Here is a 21,858-nt window from a genome sequence, read left to right on the forward strand (position 1 = left end):
CACACACACACACACACACACACACACACACACACACACACACACACACACACACACACACACACACCTGATGAAGACGTCCATGAACCTGAACAGTCAAACTGATCGGAACAAATTTGAAATGGAAAATTGATCAATCAGTCCTTCAATCTGCTGATTGACAGGAGAAAGCCTGGCACTTTGACTGACAGCTTGAACTTAAATGTGATTTGTCCTTGTGATGTTTCTGTGTTGATGTGTGATGTCACTGTGTGTGTGTGTGTCTACACACTCTGCTTTGATGTTTTGGCTTGCAGCAACATTTCCACTATCCTGGAGACGAGTAGCTCGGTTTGAAGTTTCTATCAATGGAGGGCGCCATAACAGAACACGTAGCTCCGCCCACTTCTAGGCTGTAGCTTTCCTCCCCTCTTACTCCTCCTTCCTCCTCTTCCATCATCTCTCTCTGTTGAGCCCCTTATTCCTCCTCTTCCCTTTGTTCTTCCTCCTCTTCTCTTTTCATATGTTCATCTCCTCTCTTCTTCCTCTCCTCCTCCTCCAAGTCCTCCTCGTCCTCCTCTTGCTCCTCCTCCCGAGCGTTGCAGCGGCTGCAGTGCCTCTTGAATCCTCCCAGGAAGTGCGACCTAAAGCAGCAGAAGGGGCAGGCGTAGCGTCCGGGCCGATGCGCCGCTCTGACATGCTGCTGCAGGCGGCTCGGCAGGAAGAAGGAACGCCGGCATGTCCTGCAGGCGAACGGGCGCTCTACGTCATGACTGCGCATGATGTGGCTGATGGCAAAGCCTGCAACACACAGAGAACACGAAAAACCATTCAACCAGCCTTTCACAGTAAAAGCCCCCGCATTAAGTCGGGTCTCCCTTTCAGAATAAGAGCTCAGTATGGTGACAGGTTGACCCTGAAGCTGCAGAGAAGACTGAAGACATTTGAGCTCTTACCTTTGAGTTTGGTCTTCCAGCCACAGATGAGGCAGACAAAGCGGTTGGAGATGAAGCGGATCACTTTGGCTGTGGCCTCCAGCTCCTTCTTGAGCAGCTCTTCGCTCAGAGGCTCCTCCTCCTCCTCCGGGCTTACGCTCAGGGCCTGCTTGTTGGCCACGTCTCGCCTGACGGCTTGCATGGCGAAGGCTTTGGGGACGCCGTGCTTCCTCACCATGTGATTGATGCTGTGCGCCTTCAGCTTGTTCTGCCAGCCGCAGATCACGCAGCGGTAACGGCTGCCGTTGAACATCAGCACCACCTTCTCACCTTCTCCATCTGGCTTTTTTGGGTCCATCGATTGGTCTTCGTCATTGTCCGCAGCTTCATCCTCCTCCTCTTCCTCACTGCTCCTCTTCGTCTTCAGAGCTGTGTCCCTCTCCACGGCGCCCTCCTCTCCCTCAGCCCCTCCCCCGGCCTGGCTCTCATTGGTGCAGTGTTTGGTGATGATGTGTTTGTACAGCTTGCTGAACTCTCTGCTGGTGTAGAAACAGGCGGAGCAGTGGAACAGGCGGGCGGTGCTCTGGTACATCAACATGTTGCCAAGGCGACCCACCACCACGCTGTCCAGGTGCACAGGGTGGGAGGCGGCCGTGTGGGCCAGCTGGTGGGCGTGGCTCTTGGAGAAATGACCACACAGCAGGCACTGGAGGTGGGCGGTGACGTCACATCTCGTTGGTATATCAACAGACATAGTGACAGCTACGGAGCCGAAACAACACGAAACAAAAGTAAAAAGAGAGAAAGACTTCTTACACTGCCATGTGAATACTTATTGTGTTTGCATGTTAACCCGGGTCAGGACCCCGCCCCGGTGAAACTCCTCTCTGCCCCGGTGAAACTCCGCTCTGCCCCGGTGAAACTCCTCTCTGCCCCGGTGAAACTCCGCTCTGCCCCGGTGAAACTCCGCTCTGCCCCGGGTTAGCTTTGCTCCTTTGTTTCAAATGAAGCGTGAACCAGGCTAAGCTAACATGCTAACTCTCGGCTAATACGTTTTTAATGTATTGTTCTCCATGTACGCGTCACTGCCGACGGGGCTGTCAGTCAAGAGAAACGTCCTGTGATCAAAGAACCGAACATGTTGATAAATGTGTCCAATGCTTAGATGTTGGAGCGAAAGCAGCGAGGGGCATCTTCAGTCCGACACACTGTGCATCCTTTCCGTGTTTACATTCTCCTGAGCCAATCCGCTATCTGCAGCCCTGTCTTGGCCAATCACATTCATCACGTTTAACACGAGCACGAATCATCGCGAGATCTGTGAGTGAGGAACGTTGTTGATGTTGAAAGAAAGAAATCGATGAAATGTAGTGAATACAATTCATATTAAAAATTATTAACACATTAATGTCTTAATAATGAACACATTCATCTGTATCAACTTCCTATTATGGCAAACTTGGTATTTGAAATTGTCCACTCTACATGGAAACGACAAGACAATGTATAGAATGTGGCAGATTGACTGTATGAAAGCTTCCAGTACGAGCTGATGAGACCAGATGAGAGAGTAAGAGTAAGCGTGTCAAAGAATGTAATGAAACAGGTCAACAGTGTAACACAGAATCAATGTGTGAGTGAGGGGGGGGGGTTAATACCTGTCCCACATAGGCCATCTGCAGATTTGGATAATCCTTGTTAACAGATTAGGGGGGGGCGGGAGAGAGAGAGAAAGAGAAAGAGAGAGAGACAGGGACAGGGACAAACATGCTCAGCTCCTGCAAAATATCACCGTTAAAGATTTTTTCATTCCTCTATAACTTTTAGTGTGGAGGCCAGGAAGATCTGTGAGTCGTCTTTCTTTGGTTCTTGAATTACGAAGGAGATTTTAAAGTTTCAGTGAGTTGGGATTTGAAAAATGCAAAGGTTTCATGATTATTATTGTGAAGCAGGATTTTTTTAAAGCTATATTTTTACCTTTTGACTTTTTGTGGGATTTCTATCGAAGATGAATAAGGTTAGAACATTTTGAAAAAGTTGTTCTTCTGGGTCACCAATCCTCAGAACTTTCAGGCTTTTATTGTGAGCAATTGAAGACGTTTGTAAAGGAAGTGGACGGTGTCTACCGGCTTATTCTTATCCTTTCTACTATTGTAGATGGGACATTTATGATGAGAGACTGACACTGTATTCCGACGATGGTTTCTGCTTTTAATGTGAATGGCTGCACTCATAATAGTGTCAGTGACCTGTCCTGAGGGCGGAGCCAGGCAGAAAATAGCCAATCCTGTCTGAGAACCCAATGATTTCCTATGTGGATTGCCTGAGCAAGGAGGGGGCGGGGCCTGGCGTGGCATTGCACTGCTGGGATCCTGGTGACGATGACGAGCGAGACGAGCTGCTTCCACGAAAGATGGCCACTCTGAGGTCCAAAACGGAAGGAAGCCTTCGTCGTCGCCTCCTTAGCGCTAAAATCCAGCAGCACCATGACGCCGTCTGGGAACTGAACCTCAACACGACAGGGGGGTCATCAAGCGCTAAGCTCCACCCACCTCATCTTAAGTTTTCAGGCAACAGTCCCTGGTTCTGCCCTCAACAGTTCCCACCACAAACCAACAACCTCTCCTCCCTCCCCCCAGTGGCTCCTCCCCCCACTCCAGTCCAACTCCTCCCCCCGACACGCTCAGCCCGGCCCGCCCTCACACAGTGGAGACAGACCAGTTCCTGCTCCCCTGTGCCAGAGCCCCGCCCTCTTCTTGGAGCCCTTCCTCCCTTCAAGGAACCAAAAGCCCCACCGCAGTACCGCTACCAGCCCAGCAGGAGGCGCAGACTCTGCTTCTTACCTCAAACAGTCCATAGGGCGTGGACCTCTCGAAAGGATGCCACACAGACCACGCCCCTTGTAGAGAGAGGTACTTCTAGGAATTATGGTTAGTGAGATGTCATGTGTTTCTGTCACTAATACTACCGTTGCTACGACAACTACAGTATGCTGCTGTTACAGTAGAACCGTTGTGATTGGTGCAGTAAAAGTGTCTCATTGATCCAGTTAAAACAGACAGACATGCAAACAGAGAGACACACACACAGATAGGCTGTAAGACGGACAGACAGACAGGTTGTCAGAAAGACAGACAGCAGTAATTAGCTGCTCCACTGGCCGAGATATTTTACTCACTTAAAGCCTGGAACTGTCCCAGTTTATGATTGCTAATGATGATGATGATGATGATGATGAAGATGTTCTCACTTTATCATCACCATCATCACCAGCACCATCAGGTTTGACTGATAAGTCCTAAACCTGAGCATGTGTCTCGTTCGCACTTCCTGTATGAGGTCATGTGTGAATGGGAGCAAGGATCAATATTCAGTTAATTCTGTTGCTCTACTTCCCACCTCAGGGCTGTGTGTTGTTCCTGTTAGCCATGTTGTGAATGAAAGCGTGCAAAGGGTTAATGACAGTGAACGACTCAATCACAAGACTCCACTGATGAATGCCTTGAAACTGGGTTAAGTCAGAAAAAGGGAGCTGCTTCCAGTCCACGGTTAGGGTTAAGGCCTATGGCAGGGTCGGGGTCTGAGGCATGGTTAGGGTCTGAGGCATGGTTAGGGTCTGAGGCAGGGTCAGGGTCTGAGGCATGGTTAGGGTCTGAGGCATGGTCAGGGTCTGAGGCATGGTTAGGGTCTGAGGCATGGTTAGGGTCTGAGGCAGGGTCAGGGTCTGAGGCAGGGTCAGGGTCTGAGGCTGGGTCAGGGTCTGAGGCAGGGTCAGGGTCTGAGGCAGGGTCAGGGTCTGAGGCTGGGTCAGGGTCTGAGGCAGGGTCAGGGTCTGAGGCATGGTTAGGGTCTGAGGCTGGGTCAGGGTCTGAGGCAGGGTCAGGGAAGCAGGCAGCTGTCTGAGACTCCTCTAATGTCCCTTTATATCAACTTTACATTTCCTTTAAACAACAACAAACTGGAAAAACAACACAAGGATAACACTGCAGGTCTCCTTGTGTTGTTTTATTGGCATGTGTAAGTGTTGCATTACTGCCACCTGCTGGACGGTCCCTTTCCCCATCTATCCCTGCATTGCTGTGGCCTGTGTGAAAAGGTGCAAGGTAGCAATGTTCCAGAATTTAGCTGTATGAATACTGAAAATCACTGAGTGCCTGAAAGTCTACACAGTAGTTTACAGGGAACGATGTTTGAGAAGACCTTTAGATACGTTGGTGACAAGAGTAACCAGGGCAACCAGAATAAACTGAGAAATTGGTGTAACTCATTGCTTTTTATGGATAAAATAAGAAAAAGGTGTGTGTCTGTGTGTGTGAATGCAGCATTTGTGGGTAACCTTCATCAATTGGGCAGACACAGATAAAGGACACACCTACTTTGGCTATCTATTCACAGAAAGAGGGAGGGGGGGAGAAAGGGAGAGAAGGAGAGAGAGGGAGAGAAGGAGAGAGAGATGCAGAGTCGAGCTGCGTTACTGCTTCTGCTGCAAGTCTGACTCGTCCTTTCTCTACTGCAGCCCTACGAGTGTGTGTGTGTGTGTGTGTGTGTCTGGCATCATTATGGTTCTGATCGGAGCTGCAGTCAAATCTGTCCTGAAATTCCTCAATAAGACCAGGGGTGAGTGTGTGGAGACGTCATGTGTGTGTTCAGTGTTGAAGGTTACACTGACACACCTCAGACCTTCATGTGAGGACGGAACCCATAGAACTGGGATCGTAGTGTGAATCCATGTGTGTGTGTGTGTGTGTGTGTGTGTGTTCTTTTTGCTTGGTTGGTGTTGTGTAGTTGTATCAATGTTGTGTTGATGTTGCCGTATTGGCAGTGTGTATTTGTATTTGTCATTTGTTGTTGTATCGTTGTTGTGTAGTTCTGGTGGTGTTGTAGTTTTTATTGTGTTGTGTAGTTAAATTGCTGTTGTGTAGTTGTATTGGTCATGTGCATTATGTTGTTGGTCTTCTGTAGTTGTGTTGTTGTTTTAGTGTAGTTTTATTGCTGCTGTGCAGTTGTGTTGGTGATTGGTTGGCATTGTTGTCTTGATGTTGTTTTGTTGTTGTTGTGTTGGTGTTGGGTAGTTGTGTTTGTGTTGCTTTGTTGTGTTGGTTTTGTTTTGTTGGAGTTGTTGTGTTGGTGTTGTGTAGTTGTGTTGGCTTTGTGTCTGTTTGTTTTTTTGTCAGTGTTCCACCACAATTGAAGTTCTTCCTTCAAAATAAAAGCATGTGTGATTTTTGTCTCTGAGGTCACCTTGAGGCCTGCAGGTCTGATCTGTGTGTGTGTGTGTGTGTGTGTGTGTGTGTGTGTGTGTGTGTGTGTGTGTGTGTGTGTGTGTTTGTTTGTAATCTCATTGTCCCTCATTCCAGCAGGGGACAGGGACAGGAAGTGGTCTGTTCACTACTCTTCCCAGAAGCCCTTGCTGTTCCTTCCTGGGAAGAGACCATCTAGTAGCTCTGATGTCCTGCAAGGTCAGAGGTCAAACTTACACACACACACACACTCATCAATGACAGTGATAATAATGATGATGATAAATAATTCACGATTGATTGTTTGGAAATGTTTGTCTGATTATAGATGAATCATTTGGTGAACTGATTAACCATCTAACATCATATGTGTGTGTGTTTGTGCACAGACACACACATTCAGCATGGCTATGACTGCAACTCTTGGCTCCACCCACAAAGCCAGACCTCCTCGCCATCCTTAGTCTACAGCCAATCAGAGAGCAGCACAGGAAAGAGCTGGAAGATGGTTAGACACACACACACATGCACCCACACACACACACACACACACGCACAGATATCTCAATCAAATTTTGTTTGTTAGTTTCTCATGAATATTAATGAGTTTGATGAGAAGAGCCACAGTTTAATGAAAAAAAATTAAAACAATTATCTCCTTCTCTCCTCTCTCCTCCTCTCTACTCTCCTCTCCTCCTCTCTACTCTCCTCTTCTCTCTTCTCTCTCCTCTACTCTCTCCTCTCCTCTTCTCTCCTCTCCTCTACTCTCCTCTCCTCTCCTCTCCTCCTCTCTCCTCTCTCCTCTCTACTCTCCTCTTCTCTCTTCTCCTCTCCTCTCCTCTCCTCTCCTCTCCTCTCCTCTCCTCTTGTCTCCTCTCCTCTCCTCTCTTCTCCTCCTGTCCTGTCTCCTCCCCTTGTCTCCTCTCAGTGGTCCACACTTGAGGATTTTGTCTCTTGTTTGTCAGTGTGTTTTCAGTTTTCTCGTTGGGAGGAAGAGGATCAGGTAACAAACTGATCCAGATGAGCCACAAAGATTTAGAATAGAGAAGAATCTGCTCTTAAAGGTTTGAGGATGATGGTCTGATGAGGAGTTACTCATTTAGGATTAGGAGCATTTAGCAGTAGGCCAGTAGACGGCAGCAGTAGTTGATTCTATGTGATGATGTCATACTGAGTCTGAGTCTGCCATTAAAGGTTAAATGTTTTGTTCAAGTCTTCAGAGGACCAGAAGTTACTCCTGAGCGACCCGCGACCTCTGACCCCACTGGTCCTCGACCCTGTCCACATCTTTGGTGCTGAGTTTGAGCCCGGGGTCCCCTTGGAAACCGAAGAGGCTCTGCCCCTCCGGCTGCCCACACCAGAGCAGAGGATGAGGCAGCAGGCCGAGACTGTGGCCGCTGACATCATACCGATCAATATAACAGGTGATTGATCAAAATCAGATTCGGATGTAGTTAAAAGATCATTCAGGACTTAACCTGGACTATGGAGATTTGATTTGGATTGAAACTCCACTCTGGCTCTAACCTTTGACCTCAAACCTTGACCCTGAGATTCTCCTTCGACTGGAACCTTAAATTTGAGCTCAGACTTTGGACTTAACATGGACCAAGTTTTTAACTGTGTGTGTGTGTGTGTGTGTGTGTGTGTGTCAGGTGAGAGTTTTGATCGGCAGGCCAGTTTCCGACGAACGGTTTCCAATAGTGACACGTTGACCCAGCGACCTCGCAACCTGAACCACCAGAAGAGAGTTGGTGCTCTATCTGATGATGTCGTCAGGAAGCTGGGTACATACACGCATCAAAACCAATCAATCACCCCATCAATCAGTGAAGACTGTCAGTCTGTCAGTGCCTGCTCCTCTCTCTGCAGACTCTCTGTCTGCTGCTGTGGACACAGCTGCCCACTCCCAGCAGCAGCAGGAGAGCGAGGGGCGGAAGGAGGTCGGGTCTGGAAGGAGGATCCGAGCTCCAAAAGGGGAGGGGCCCTCCAGCCTCATGGCCTCCCTCACCTCCTCCCCACATTCCTGCTGCTCCTCCCTCCTGGCTTCTGACTCGTCCCTCAACTCAGACTGGAGTTTTGGCAGCGCCCCCTACAGGCCGCTCAGCACATCCTCGTCTTGCTCTCAGGTCTCTTTAATATCAACAAGCATGTCATTATCTGTCATTATCTTTTCTCAAATCATTTTTTCCTACTTTTTGTGTGTGTTGCAGTCATTTGCATTATGTTGTTTTAAATGATATTTTACTGGGGTTGTGTTCTCAGTTTGGGTCAGCGTCTTAGCCACGCCCCTTCCTGTGTGTAAATAAATCCAGGTGTAAACCAGCAGCTCCTCCTGTTTTGCCTGCTGAAGGTTAATGTGAGGAAGGTGTGGCTTCATGCAGGAGGGTGTGGTGACACTCAGGAGGGTGTGGCTAACTGGACATGGCTGACCCTTGATAAATAAATCTTAATCTTAATCTCAATCTTAATCTTGGCATGTTGACGTTATATTTCAGTTTCTTTTTCTTTTTTTTTAGCCTCTTACATTATTTGAGTCATTTGTTTATTGTGTTTTTGACTTTTCTTAAATATCTTAAACATAATGGTCTCTCTGGTTTGTTGTTTCCTCTCCAGTCTCAGGAGCCTATGCTGCCCTATGACCCGACTCTCAGAGAATCCTCCCACTCCTCCCTGTCTTCCTCCCCCGTCACTGATTGGTCCTACCACAGTGATAAGCTCCACCCCCATCAGTCACAGATCAGCAGCCAGCTTCTGGAGGACTCGGCGCTCCTGACCCCCAGTTGCTCCTCCCCCTCTCATTCCTCTTCCTCCCTGAACATGCAGGGTCTCTTCCAGCCCTCCTTGTCTTCCCCCCCTCGCTCTATCAGCCATAGTTTCTCTCTCCGTAAGGCCAAGCGCCCACCTCCTCCTCCTCCGCGCTCGGACTCTCTGACACACTTGCAGAGTTATGATAAGCCCCGCCCCTCCTGTACGGCCCCTCCCTTAGCACGGAGCTTGCAAGACCCCTGGGTGCCTCGCAACAGGAGAACTGAGGATCATTTCCCCTGTGGGACAGTGACAACCTTTGAACCTGTGAGCCTCAGTCTTCCTGCCTTCCCCCTGCAGGATCTCACCTCCTCCTCTTCCTCCTCCGCAGTGTCCCCTGTGCTCATGGTGGCTCGAGGTGAGAGGGGGTCGTCACACCTCTCCCCCCCTTCCTTCTCTGACTCCCCTCTCAAACATATTCTGCCCCCTCCACCAGCCCCTCCCCCTCCACCTATTGGCTCCTACCCCAACCTGGCAGCTCCTCCTCCATCTCCCCCCAAACTCACCATTGCTCCTCCATCTTTCACGCTTTCTTCTCTCTCGACTCCACCTCCTCTTCCTCCCCCCTGCCGGCCTCCTCCTCCGCCATATTCTTATGCTGTCAGAAAAAACTCCCATCATGTGTCAACCACATCATCAACAGCCAGAGTCCCTCCTCCCCCTCCTGATCTCCCCCCTCCTCCTTCCTCCCCCCTCCTCTTTGCTACTCCCAACCTCTACATTAAATTGGCCACATCCACTTCCCCACTGGTCACCGCCCAAGCTCTGCAGAAGGTCGAGCTTTTCTCCGGCAACAGGCAGGAAGACCTAATGCTAACTGCGGCTGCATCTGCTAATGCTAAGCATGCTGACAGGGCAGAATCCAATCTAAAGCTAACTGTATATGCTAGCAGTGTGACTAACTCATCCAGCGCTATGGTGGCTAATTCAGCTCTCCATACATCAGACAACACTGAAGCACAGCTACCAGGACTGAGGTCACATCATGGTAACCTAGCAACCACTGAGCTTAGGACCCCCGACATCAAGCCAGCTCAGGCTGATGCTCGGAGCCAAACTAACCTGCTGGCTGATGCTGATGCTCCTGATGTTCACATAACTTATGATGACATCACAGATGCCCACAATCGTCATGACTCAGAGTTAGCAGATGCTACGCTAATGCAACGTCAGTCTTCATGCTGGACGGACATCAAAGACGAGCCAGAGTCAAACCAGCACCCTCGTACCTCAGGTCAACTCAGTGCCACAGAGCAAGGCAGCCCTCACTCCCCACAGAGACCGAGCCCACCTAAGGAGCCTGATGTGGGGACCCCTGAGGCCAGAGGAGAACCTGGAGGGAGCACAGAGCGACCAATCACAGCATCAGCAGCCAACATTTTCAGCCAATCCAATCCCTTTGCTGATCACTTACACACACGTTCACTCACACACACCTCTGATGTCATCGCACCCGAACCGACCGGCTGCCTTGAAAGACGCAAGAAGCCAGAGACCAAACCACAGCCAAACACGCTGTGCATGGTCTCCAAGACGACCTCATCAGGGACCTCCAGATCTGGACCCTGTGGCACCTCAGGAATGATGTGGTCCACAGGAAGAAGGAGAGCCACTGTGAAGGAGAAGCTAAGCTCCAAAGCTGGATTGACGGGAAGTGATCTTCATCGTGATGATGAAGACGAGGAGGAAGACACAACGATGAGGGTCAAAGTGAGGAGAGCTGGGAGGCAACTGCCAATGATGTCATCATCAATGGAGTCCTTTTCATCCTCATCTTCTTCGTCTTCATCCTCCTCTGGGGATGAGGGGGACACAGAGACACTGAGGACCATCAACGTTCATGAGGACGACAGCAGTGACTGGGATGGTTCCTGCCATCTAATTGGCTCCCTCAACAGCTACCTGTCTACAGAGAGCGAGCAGGGAGAGCTACACATACAGGAAGCAGAGGAAGAGGAGAGGAAGGAAGAGCTCAGAAAAGCTCCACATGGTACGTTTGGTTTGTGCTAGACTACCCCACAGCACCACTGGGGGGCAGTAGAGAGAAGAGTAGAGAGACAGACAGACAGACAGACAGACAGACAGACAGACGTTGTGTTTAGGAACTGAACAGACTCTACAGCGCCTCTACAGGCAGAGTGCGTATCTGCAATCTAACGTTTGGTCTCGTCCTTCTGCAGCTGACTTCTTCTTCAACGTGTCTGCTGATCACATGATTGACTCCAGCCAATCACGAAGCACTGAGGATCTGTTCACTGTCATTCACAGGTACACACTCACTCACTCACACACACACACACACACACACACACACACACATACACACACACAAACACACACACACACACACACACAAACACACACACACACACACACACAAACACACACACACACACACAAACACTGAAACATAGCTCACACACTCTTGATTCTCCATCACTCCTCCTGCGGCTTTGGAGCAGTGCATTATGGGAAGACGCAGCATGATGTGAAGGGGGTTTGACTGGCAGGTAAAGCTGTGATTGTGTAGGAGGCGGAGCTTAACCCTAGCCCTGTAGCAAGCTGGGTAGTACAACAAAATATATCGTTATTTCCATACTCTTCTCTCTTCCTCGACTCCTAATTAGAGGCTCCCTATGTCCTTGCTCCCTTTTTCCCTTATTAGGAAACGATCACATTGAAGAGAAATGAAATGTGTTTGTATCTCTCAGGTCAAAGAGGAAGATGTTTGGAAGAAGGAGCTCAATAGAAGTCCAAAGCCTGGTGACCCCCGTTGACCCCCTAGCTTGTCTCAGGGGTCAAAGGCCAGAAAAGAGTGACGTGTCAGGAGGAGGAAGATGCTGTTTGTCTTCTCAATCCCTCACGGTCAAGCAGCTTTGTAAACCTGCTGTTCCTGCTGCTGACCTGCAGGAGGCACTGTTGCACCTGAATGAACGCCATGTGAACATGCGCTTATCTTCATACAGGTACTTCCTGTTTACCTCCTGCTCTCCATCCTTCCTCCTCTACCCCTCCTGCTCTTCCACCTCTCCTCCCTGTTCAGCCGATCATCTCTTTACTTCTCGCTGTCCCACGGCTCCCCTGGTGGCCATCTTTGAAGGGAGTGGTGAAGAGGAAGAGCAACAGGATGATGATGATGATGACGTTTTTTGGAGTCCTCAGGAGACTTTCTGCTCCGTCTGTGCTTCAGACTTTTATCAGGTCCAAACTGATCCTGCTTGGCTCACAGTCTGACCTCTGACCCCTCAGTAGCTCTTCGCTTCCCTCCAAATATTTTTGACTTTGACATAAAACAGAAAATTCTTGGCGAAATCTGAAGTCCATTTTTCAAAACATTTATTTGCATGCTTGAGATGTCATGCGACCTTTGACCTGTTCGTTTGTGCTGCAAAGATGTTTTAGATTTAGATTCGTGTTCTTCATTTGTTAGCCTGTTAGCATGAATGATTGGAAATCTTAATTATTACATTTAATCCTGTTTATGTCCCTTTTTTCTTTTGTGTGTTTTCTCTCTAAAATATGAAAGTAAACAATTTCAAAGATGGAAAATCGTACAGAAGACGAAAAATGTTAAATATAAACTGAAGCAATGAAATAAAATGAATTCACTGAAATCTTGTTTATTTTAATTGCAGTGGGGGGGGGGGGGCACTGAACATGTTGGGGGGTTCTGCTGTCAGGAATTTGTTCTGGTTATTGGTGCGATCATCATATAAAACATATAAAACGTATAAGACACCTATGCAAATAAATTAAAATAAGTAAAAAATCACATGAAATTAAATAAATTAACTAAATTGAATAAGATTCTGTCATGATTGATGAGGTTCAGGTGTGACTGATGTGGACGTGAATGAAACCATGATCAGTTATCCATCAATGCAGGCCGTTGGGATGAGAGGGACCAGGACCTGGAGGACTGAGAACAGGACAGGACAGACATGTTGGTAGGTTTGTGTCATGTTCATGGACTCTTCAGTCCATCATGAACCAGTGATTGATCCTGAGACATTGAGGTTGATTGATCATCAAGTGAAAATGTTTTCACGTTATAACCTGTCTAAGTTCATATTAACATCGGTGTCTCTCTCTATAGCTGCCTGTCTGTCTCTCTTACCTGTTTCACTCTTCAGTCCCGCCCCACGCCGGCGCCCGTTTCGCGTTTTTTTCTGTGGCCAGTTTGCACTCTCCGCCTCCGGCAGTTTGCGTGGCGACCGGAAGTGATTCAGGTAGCGACAATCAGCGCGAGGAGGCGCAGCACGAAGCTCACACACACCAGGAAGTACACAATCCGCAACACGGAGGGAGAGAGAGAGCGAGAGAGAGAGCGAAAGAGAGCGAGAGAGAGAACAACAAACAAAAGTAAGCTACCTTTACCTGTCCTTACTCACCTGTCTGTCTCTCTACCTGTCGTTACACACTTGTCTGTCTCTCTACATGTCCTAACTCACCTGTCTGTGTCCCTACCTGTCGTTACACACTTGTCTGTCTCTCTACCTGTCCTAACTCACTTGTCTGTCTCTTTACCTGTCGTTACACACTTGTCTGTCTCTCTACCTGTCCTAACTCACCTGTCTGTCTCTCTACCTGTCGTTACACACTTGTCTGTCTCTCTACCTGTCCTAACTCACTTGTCTGTCTCTTTACCTGTCCTAACTCACCTGTCTGTCTCTCTACCTGTCCTTACACACTTGTCTGTCTCTCTACCTGTCCTAACTCACTTGTCTGTCTCTTTACCTGTCCTAACTCCCCTGTCTGTGTCTCTACCTGTCGTTACACACCTGTCTGTCTCTCTACCTGTCCACACTTGTCTGTCTCTCTGTCTGTCCTAACTCACCTGTCTCTCTCTCTACATGTCCTAACTCACCTGTCTGTCTCTCGTTCTCTTCGTGTCACAGTGAACAACCCAATTCCTTCCAATCTGAAGTCGGAGGCAAAGAAAGCTGCTAAGATCCTCAGAGAGTTTACTGAGATTTCAAATCGGACCGGACCGGACAAGCTGATCCCTGGTGAGCCTGTCTGCCTGCCTGTCTCTCTGCTTGTCTCTCTACCTGCCTGTCTGAGGTGAACAGTGAACAGAGTGGTGTGTGTGTGTGTGTGTGTGTGTGTGTGTGTGTGTGTGTGTGTGTGTGTGTGTGTGTGTGTGTGTGTGTGTGTGTGTGTGTGTGTGTGTGTGTGTGTTGCAGCTCACGTCATAGCGAGGGCTGAGGGTCTTGCCATCATCTCGGTCATCAAAGCAGGATTCATGATCACAGCCAGAGGAGGAAGCGGCATCGTGATCGCCAGAATGGCTGACAGACGTAAGACCTGTCTCACTGCCCACCCGCCTGTCTTTCTCTGTCCAATTAATATTTTCAGTCGACACAATTTGCTGTGTGTGTGTGTGTGTGTGTGTGTGTGTGTGTGTGTGTGTGTGTGTGTGTGTGTGTGTGTGTGTGTGTGTGTGTGTGTGTGTGTGTGTGTGTGTGTGTGTGTGTGTGTGTGTGTGTGTGTGTGTGTGTGTGTGTGTTTCTGTGTGTGGCTCTGTGTCTGTGTCTGTGCAGGCTGGTCGGCTCCCTCTGCCATCGGTATCGCTGGGCTTGGTGGAGGCTTCGAGATCGGGGTGGAGGTCAGTGACATCATGGGACTGATGGTTGATCTTATCTTATATAGTTCCCTTAGTGTCATTCAGAAAGACAGAATGAAGGACAGACAGACAGACAAGTCACTAGTGCTCAGATGCTCAGGTGTTTGGCTCCGCCCCTCAGGTGTCAGACCTGGTGATCATTCTAAACCAACGCAGAGCCATCGAGGCTTTCACCAAAGGGGGGAACCTGACTCTGGGGGGGAACTGTACGGTGGCTGTGGGACCTCTAGGAAGGTAACGCACACACACAAACATACTCACACAGACACACACACTTAAAGACACACACAAACACGCACACAATGTGGGCTCAGTTTCCTTGTGCTTCCAGGACCTTAAAGTTCCTGCTGATGCTCACAAGGACCTTCATCTTACATTCACAGTACATGCACAGATGATGCACATATGATGCACATGTGATCTACATGTATGATCCCTTTGCCTCAGTTGCAGTCAAATCTTGAGATAAATGCAACTTATCGTGGTCTTGCTGCAATGTTCACATGTTAAGGAAGTGAAAGACGACGGAAACTGATCCAACCACTACAGGAGGACTGCCTGTCTGTCTGACTGCCCGTCTCTCTGCCTACCTGTCTGTCTCTCTGCAGGAACGTGGAGGCAGATGTGGCCCTGCGTAGTACTGCTGCCGTCTTCACTTACTGTAAATCCAGAGGTTTGTTTGCTGGAGTTTCTCTGGAAGGTTCTTACCTCATCGAACGCAAGGAGACCAATCGCAAGTACGCCTGTCTCCCTGAGGACCTGTCCTTCTGTCTGACTGATGACTTTTCTGTGTGACCACCTGTTTGCGCCCTTGTGTGTTTGAGGTTCTATTCCCAAGACATTCGGGCGTCGGCCATATTGAATGGTGACGTTGAGCCCCCAGCTGCCTGCTCTGACCTCTATCACATCCTGGACGCCTTCACAGAGGCCTACACCACCGACTGGACCAGCAAGAACCTCAGGGCCAAGGTGACGGCCAAGGTAACGCCTGTGATATAAACTATAATGCTGGACAGCCAAGTCTTTGCCTGTCGGATTCAGTGATTTCAGAAAAATAGTCAAAATTAACTTTTCCCAGGAAAAACTGTCAAGTTGAGAGGGGAGCCCAAAACAGGAAGTGAGCTTTTGTTTTTTTTAACAGAAAATGTCTGGTTGATTTATGCCGCAGCATCGCCGTCGCTTCCGCTCACACTGAGTACAAGAAAGGAAGCCGAGCACTGCGATAAAACAATGTATTGATTATATTGATGAGTCAGTTTTGAAGCAGTTGTGATGAGAATGATCCTGTGATCAAAATCCCCTCATTTCATTCAAATGTATACGAGTGTAACTCTAATGAGATTTTGCAGAGATTGATTATATTCATTTATTGAGATTTGTTAATTGATCATTTATTGATTTTGAATTGTCTACATTTGTTTTGTGAGTTTCTGCATGTTGAAATGAAAAATGCTTAATTGACAAATAAACTAAACGGTTTCTGATTGATAAGTAGTGAGCTTTAAGTTAACTGGAAACCCCCCTCCCCCAGTCATCTTGCCCTCCAGCCAGACCCCAGGCTCCGCCCCCTCAGAGAGCAGGAAGCAGCCATGGAGCCTCAGCTGGTAAAACATCAACAACAACAAATCTTACCGTGTGTGTGCAAATCATGTAATGTTTGTGTTTGTGTGTTTGTACAGGTAAGCCCTCCCTCTATCCGAGCATCTCCTCCTACAAACCTGAAAGTTCATGTGAGTTTCTGCCACTTCTTCCTCCTTTTTCCTCCTAAAATGAAGCTTCAGTTTTTTATCGATGCAGTAATAAGTATAATAAGTAATAAGTGTGTGTGTGTGTGTGTGTGTGTGTGTGTGTGTGTGTCTGTGTGTGTGTGTGTGTGTGTGTGTGTGTAGGCCCTGAAAGCTTCCAGACCCACAGGGACCAGCAGGACTATGGTAGGTTTTGAGTGGCGGTTTAGCACTAAAATTGTCAAAAGATGATTGAACATCATGATATTTTTTGTTCTATGTGCAGGCAGTGCATCGGTGATGGGAGGAGCCAGTGGTCCACTTGTCGTCATGGCAACACACCCATTTACAGGGCAGCAGGCCGGTGACCTGACCTTCGCCCCTGGGGACCGCATCACGGTCATCACCAAGACAGACTCACTGTATGACTGGTGGGAGGGGCAACTGGATGACGGACAGGTGGGGATCTTCCCTGCCAACTTTGTCAAGTTGTGACTCTCCCCCCTGCTGGTCTGCTGATGAAGGTGCAGCCTGGTGGGTTATGGTGGTCTGGAGGTGTTAAAGCTCAGATTGTATAAATGTTTTCTTAAGGTGTCAACACAAAAATCATCTGGTTGTAAAATCATTTTGGATGAAAAAAGCCAAACCTCTTTAAAGAAATGTAACCAAATAATGTGAAATCTTCACATCGTCGTTTTCTTCTGACGGTTTTGGTGCAAATATGTGATTTAAACATTAAGTTGGTAATAATATGAAAATGTTATTGAAAATGAACGTGTTAAACTGTTGAGCTCAGGGAACGAAGGGTCATGTTAGGGTCATGTTAGGGTTAGAGGGTTCAGGTTTACTCCTTATCACTTTACTCTGCCTCATATCGGGGGTGAGGCTAGAGTCTTAATATTCATTTCCTGCTGTTACACTTCAGAATAAAACTGAGGATAAGTTTTTGGTGAAACAAGACTTTGGTGTTCAATGTAACTTTGTAAATTGCCTTTTATTTTGTAATTAAAACAAGATAAGATCAAATTTTATTCATCCTGAACTGTTGTGTGAAGAGTAGCACAGTGTGACAGAAGCAAGTACAAGTGCAAATATAAAATTTCTTTACAATATAAAAAATAAAGGCATGTTCATGTCACCAAAATGATTCCTTCAAAATAAAGGTCCAGCATATTTATTTGATATGACATCACGGTTTTTGCTTGTGTGTGTGGAGGGGGTCATGATCTCTCTCTCTCTCTCACACACACACACACACACACACACACACACACACACACACACACACACACACACACACACACACAGAGTATTGCATAGTTTACTTTGTTTAATTTCCATCCGGCAAGTTTTTCTTCCTGTTTCATTGTTGAGAAAAAATGTGAACTTTGACCCAGAGAACCTGATGGCCTCAGAACATTAGACCATTTCCACCTCAATGTCTCTGTTCTGCTCTGTTCTATGTGTGTGTGTAAACAGGAAAGAGGGGAGAAAGAGACGGAGAGCAACAGAGACAAAGGGAGGAAGAGAGAGAGTGCAGGAGGTTTTCCTGTTTTCCTTCCAGATGACTTCACCTTCAAACCATGAGAGAGAGAGAAACAGTGAGAGTGAGAGGGAGAGAAAAAGAGTGAGAGGAGTGGGGAGGGTGAGTTTAATGTCTCCCTCTCCTTATTCTACACATAAACACAACCCCAGTCAGTTGTCAAGGCTACAGACTCCTCCTTCTGGGTGTCTGTGAGGGGGGGTCGTTTGTGAATGGGTGTGGACACATTCCCAAAGTGAGGAAGCACGGAAAGTTTTCCTCAGCAAACACGCAGACAGAGAGACCGTAAGAGAGACAGATAGACGGAAAGAGAGAGACAGACGGACAGAAAGAGAGCGAGACAGACAGAAAGACAGCGACACAAACAGAGAGGGACACAACGAAAGAAAAAGAGAGAGACAGGCACAGAGAGAGAGTGAGACAGGAAAGGGAAGGCAGATTTTTGTGTGGCTGTGTAGCAGGGTGTGTCCACACACACACAGACCGACTGTGTGCGTGTGTGTGTGTGAACGCTGTGAGTGAACCTGTCATGTGTGAGAACGCTGTTCACTTAGACAGGATCATGGTGAGCAGTGAGACACACCAAACCCAGGAGCTGTTGGTCCCCCCTCAGCCTGACCAGGACCAGGACCAGGACCAGGACCAGGACAAGGAGCAGCCCGTCTCCCTCTCCTCCCCATCTGGAGCCCCTTTAATGGGCCTGGACCCTGAACAGATGAACCAGGGCCCTGTCAATGCCATCACCGTCCTCACCCTGCTGGACAAACTGGTCAACATGCTCGACGCAGTGCAGGAGAACCAGCACAAGATGGAGGTACGGCTTCTCTGATTGGCTCTTTACAACTGAGTTACATTTCTGTTAAATATGAGTTACATGTTTGTCAAATTAACAAAAAAGAACTCACTTTGTGTTTCTTTAGTATTCTTCTTTATCCTATGTTAAGTTCACACATGCATGATGAAGAAAAGTTCAGCTTAGCTTCATTATTAAATCTTTATCTATTGTGAAGGTGTTTTTCTGTGCAGTGTGTGAGTCGTTACGTCACCAATCATCAACAGATCTTGATTGATTTGGTCTCCAGGTGCACCAGGTGGAGATGGAGGGCGTGGTCAGAGGGATCCAGGCTGATATGACCAAACTGTCTAAAAGCCACAGCCACACCTCCAACACGGTCAGCAAGCTGCTGGACAAGAGCCGCAAGCTGTCAGTCACCATGAAGGAGGTCCAGATGCTTCTTCTAAATCTCACACACACACCAGGAACAAACATCCCAGGATGAGTTCAGCTTACGTTTAGCTTCAGCAGTGTTCTTCACTCCTCCTCCTCCTCTTCCTCCTTCAGCTCCTCAGTGTTTCTGACCTGAGGCTCGATTCTAAAAGAATCTTAAACATTTACACTTTGTCTTTTCCTGCTTAGTCTCAATCCCACTAAAGATTCAGGAGAGAGAAATGCAACCTCTCAACATGTGATGATGTCATTAAGGCTCATCAGCAGTCAACAGTAAAAAACACGATTAATTCTCCTGCCATTATTTAATTGATTATTTAAGTGATTATTCTTATTATTTGTGATCAAACGTCACGGGTTCACACACTGATGTTATGATGATGTCAGAGTAGCTCAAGCCGATCTGTCCAATCACTAACAGATTTCCTATGCCTGCATGTAAACACTTATATACTATAAACTAAGTCTTCTTTCAATTCAGATTTGATGACTTAATTTTAATATTAAACTGGTACACAGACTGCTGAGCATCAAAGCTAACAAAGCTGTTTGTCTCTCAGGTGAAGGAGAGGATGGAACGCCAGGGCCTGCAGGTGAAAAGGCTGGAGATGAACCACGCCCACCTGATTAACAGGAATAACTTCAAAGTCCTCATCTTCCAGGTGTGTGTGTGTGTGTGTGCATAATGACTCAGTCAAAGTGTGTTTGTATCAGCAGGTTTTAGAAATGAATGATTAACAGGTAATGATCATTCTGTGTATTAAATATGAATCTGCATGTTTGTTGTACATCAGATTAATCTAAGACTGACAACAAATGACAACATATCTGACTGTCTCCTTGTCTCCTTGTCTCCTCTCCTTAGGAGGAGAACGAGATTCCCTCAAGTGTTTTTGTGAAGGATCCTCCTCCATTTCCTCGTGAGGAGGTTTTGGAGGAAGGAGAATTGGCCGTTGATGATAAGTTGCAGGAGGAGGTGCTGCAGACCATTGACCTATCATCTGATGAGGATGTGGGTTTGGAGGCGGAGCTGGAGGAGGAGACAGGGCTTCATGATCTGGAGAATATGGAGAAATCCAGAGCTGAGAAGCTCAAACACTCCAGTCTGAAGAAGGTAAAGAGACTGTCCATCTCTCTCTCTCTCTCTCTCTCTCTCTCTCTCTCTCTCTCTCTCTCTCTCTCTCTCCCTCTTTGTCTCTCTCTCTCTGTGTCTTTTCCTCTCTTTCTCTTTCTCTTTCTCTGTCTAGCTCTCTCTCTCTCTCTCTCTCTCTCTCTCTCTCTCTCTCTCTCTCTAACTCTCTCTCTCCCTCAGTGGTAACCCTAACCCAAGGCTGCAAAGGCCTGAGCTCTGTCGCTCTCTCTCTGTGCAGGTAGACAGCTTCAAGAAAGCGTTCTCTGTCTCCAGGCATAATATCGAGAAGAAGATGACGAAGATCGGAACAAAGATTGTTTCTGTGGAGCAGCGAGAGAAAATCAAACAGAAAACGTCCAGCTTAAAAGTTTCACCTTTGAGCTTTAGCATCAGGAAGGTAAAACGGACATTTCTGCCTGCATGACCCATGTGACCTCTGACTTTGTGACCTGATCTGTTTTTGCTCCTGTTGTCAGCCTCGGAGCAGCTCCGACTCTCACCCCGTGGATGTCCAGGAAGGCCTCTTCACAGAGGACCAGGCCCAGCAGACCCCGCAGGAGGAGGAAGATTGGAAAAGAGAAGAGAATGAAAAGGAGCAGAAAGGAGTAGAGAAGGAAGAGGAGGAGAAAGAAGTTGAGGAGGAAGAGGAGGAGAAAGGAGTTGAGGAGGAGAAGAAGAAGGAGGAGCAGAAGGGAGTTAAGGAGGAAGAGGAGGAGGAAGAACAGGAAGCCTCAGAGGTGGATCAGTCTCTGGTCTCTGAGGGAGTCAGTGAGGAGTTTGCTCTGTCCAGCACTCTGCCTCAGGAGGAGAAAGAGAAGGAGGAAGAGGAGCGCTTGTTTTCGTAAATTCACACAGTGATGTTACGCGTTTATTAAAAACCAAACGGCTGAGAGCACAAATAAAAATTACACATTAACATGCACAGAGTGGCAATGAAATCTTCCTCCTCCTCTTCCTCCTCCTCTCCCTAATCAGCTTCTTTGTTTTATGTTTTGTTATGCTTACGTATAAATGGTCCTGTTCATTTGAATCATTCCACTGCTAAAATAAACAAATGATCTAACAATGAATCAGTCTGATCAATACTCAAACAAATTCTCAGACTGATTTGTTGTTATTTATTGAGTGTAGAAACATGAAAATGTGACCAATCTGCTGTCAAACTTAAACTCCCAGCATGCAGTGGGGTCCGCTGTGTAGTTATGAGCATCTGTTTCCTGTTTCCCAGTCAGACTGAAGAGGAGTAAAAAATGATTAGCAGCTATGCTTTAATGTATTTGCACTGTAGTACACTGATCATGTATGTGACATGTGTGTGACATGTGACATGTATGAGACATGTAGAGGCCACATGCACTCACAGATTAAACTCAGACTTTCTGCTTCGCTACCAAAGATTTTCTTGGAGTTTATTTGTTAAAACTGATTAAATCAACTCAAATCAGGAAAGAGTCAAATCAATCAATCAATAAATGTAATGATTTATCTTTTCACTGAATTTAGTCTATTCTATTATTCCACATCTCCGTCTCCTGCTAGGTGAACTCAGGGACCAAAACAGTGTTTCTCAAACATAAGTGATTTAAAACTCTGACCTCACAACTCTGTTAGAGGGGCGGGGCTGTGAGTGGGGTGTTTTGACA

General features: G+C 47.4%; 3 protein-coding genes across 5 annotated transcripts; 2 read left to right on the forward strand and 1 right to left on the reverse strand.

Annotated features, from left to right (window-relative positions):
• Position 1: 1 nt before the first annotated feature.
• LOC143000691 (uncharacterized) lies at positions 2-2,130 on the reverse strand. Its single transcript, XM_076150093.1, has 3 exons — positions 1,768-2,130; positions 936-1,676; positions 2-780 (listed from the first exon to the last, which is right to left on the reverse strand). Exons 2-3 carry the CDS (start codon positions 1,666-1,668, stop codon positions 458-460), a joined length of 1,056 nt encoding a protein of 351 aa, XP_076006208.1. The 5' UTR covers positions 1,669-1,676; positions 1,768-2,130; the 3' UTR covers positions 2-457.
• Positions 2,131-13,182: 11,052 nt separating this feature from the next.
• On the forward strand, positions 13,183-18,266 carry sh3yl1 (SH3 and SYLF domain containing 1). 3 transcript variants are annotated; one of them, XM_076150101.1, is made up of 12 exons: positions 13,183-13,324; positions 13,861-13,971; positions 14,149-14,262; positions 14,506-14,570; positions 14,710-14,822; positions 15,197-15,325; positions 15,413-15,569; positions 16,120-16,192; positions 16,268-16,318; positions 16,478-16,519; positions 16,599-16,846; positions 17,792-18,266. In XM_076150101.1, coding segments are annotated over exons 1-11 (1,065 nt in total). In that variant the 5' UTR covers positions 13,183-13,323; the 3' UTR covers positions 16,808-16,846; positions 17,792-18,266. The 3 variants fall into 3 exon arrangements, with proteins under 3 accessions (XP_076006216.1, XP_076006215.1, XP_076006217.1); XM_076150100.1 differs by lacking the exon at positions 17,792-18,266 and having other exon boundaries at positions 16,599-17,494; XM_076150102.1 differs by lacking the exons at positions 16,478-16,519; positions 17,792-18,266 and having other exon boundaries at positions 16,599-17,494.
• Positions 18,087-21,713, forward strand: cavin2b (caveolae associated protein 2b). The gene is made up of 6 exons (XM_076150099.1): positions 18,087-18,669; positions 18,938-19,078; positions 19,644-19,745; positions 19,949-20,197; positions 20,454-20,612; positions 20,692-21,713. Exons 1-6 carry the CDS (start codon positions 18,385-18,387, stop codon positions 21,058-21,060), a joined length of 1,305 nt encoding a protein of 434 aa, XP_076006214.1. The 5' UTR covers positions 18,087-18,384; the 3' UTR covers positions 21,061-21,713.
• The last annotated feature ends 145 nt before the right edge of the window (positions 21,714-21,858 follow it).

This window comes from Genypterus blacodes, unplaced genomic scaffold, assembly GCF_046128005.1.
Source record: "Genypterus blacodes isolate CSIRO-AG114 ecotype Tasmania unplaced genomic scaffold, CSIRO-AGI_Gbla_v1 ptg000049l_1, whole genome shotgun sequence".
Classification (NCBI taxonomy): domain Eukaryota; kingdom Metazoa; phylum Chordata; class Actinopteri; order Ophidiiformes; family Ophidiidae; genus Genypterus; species Genypterus blacodes.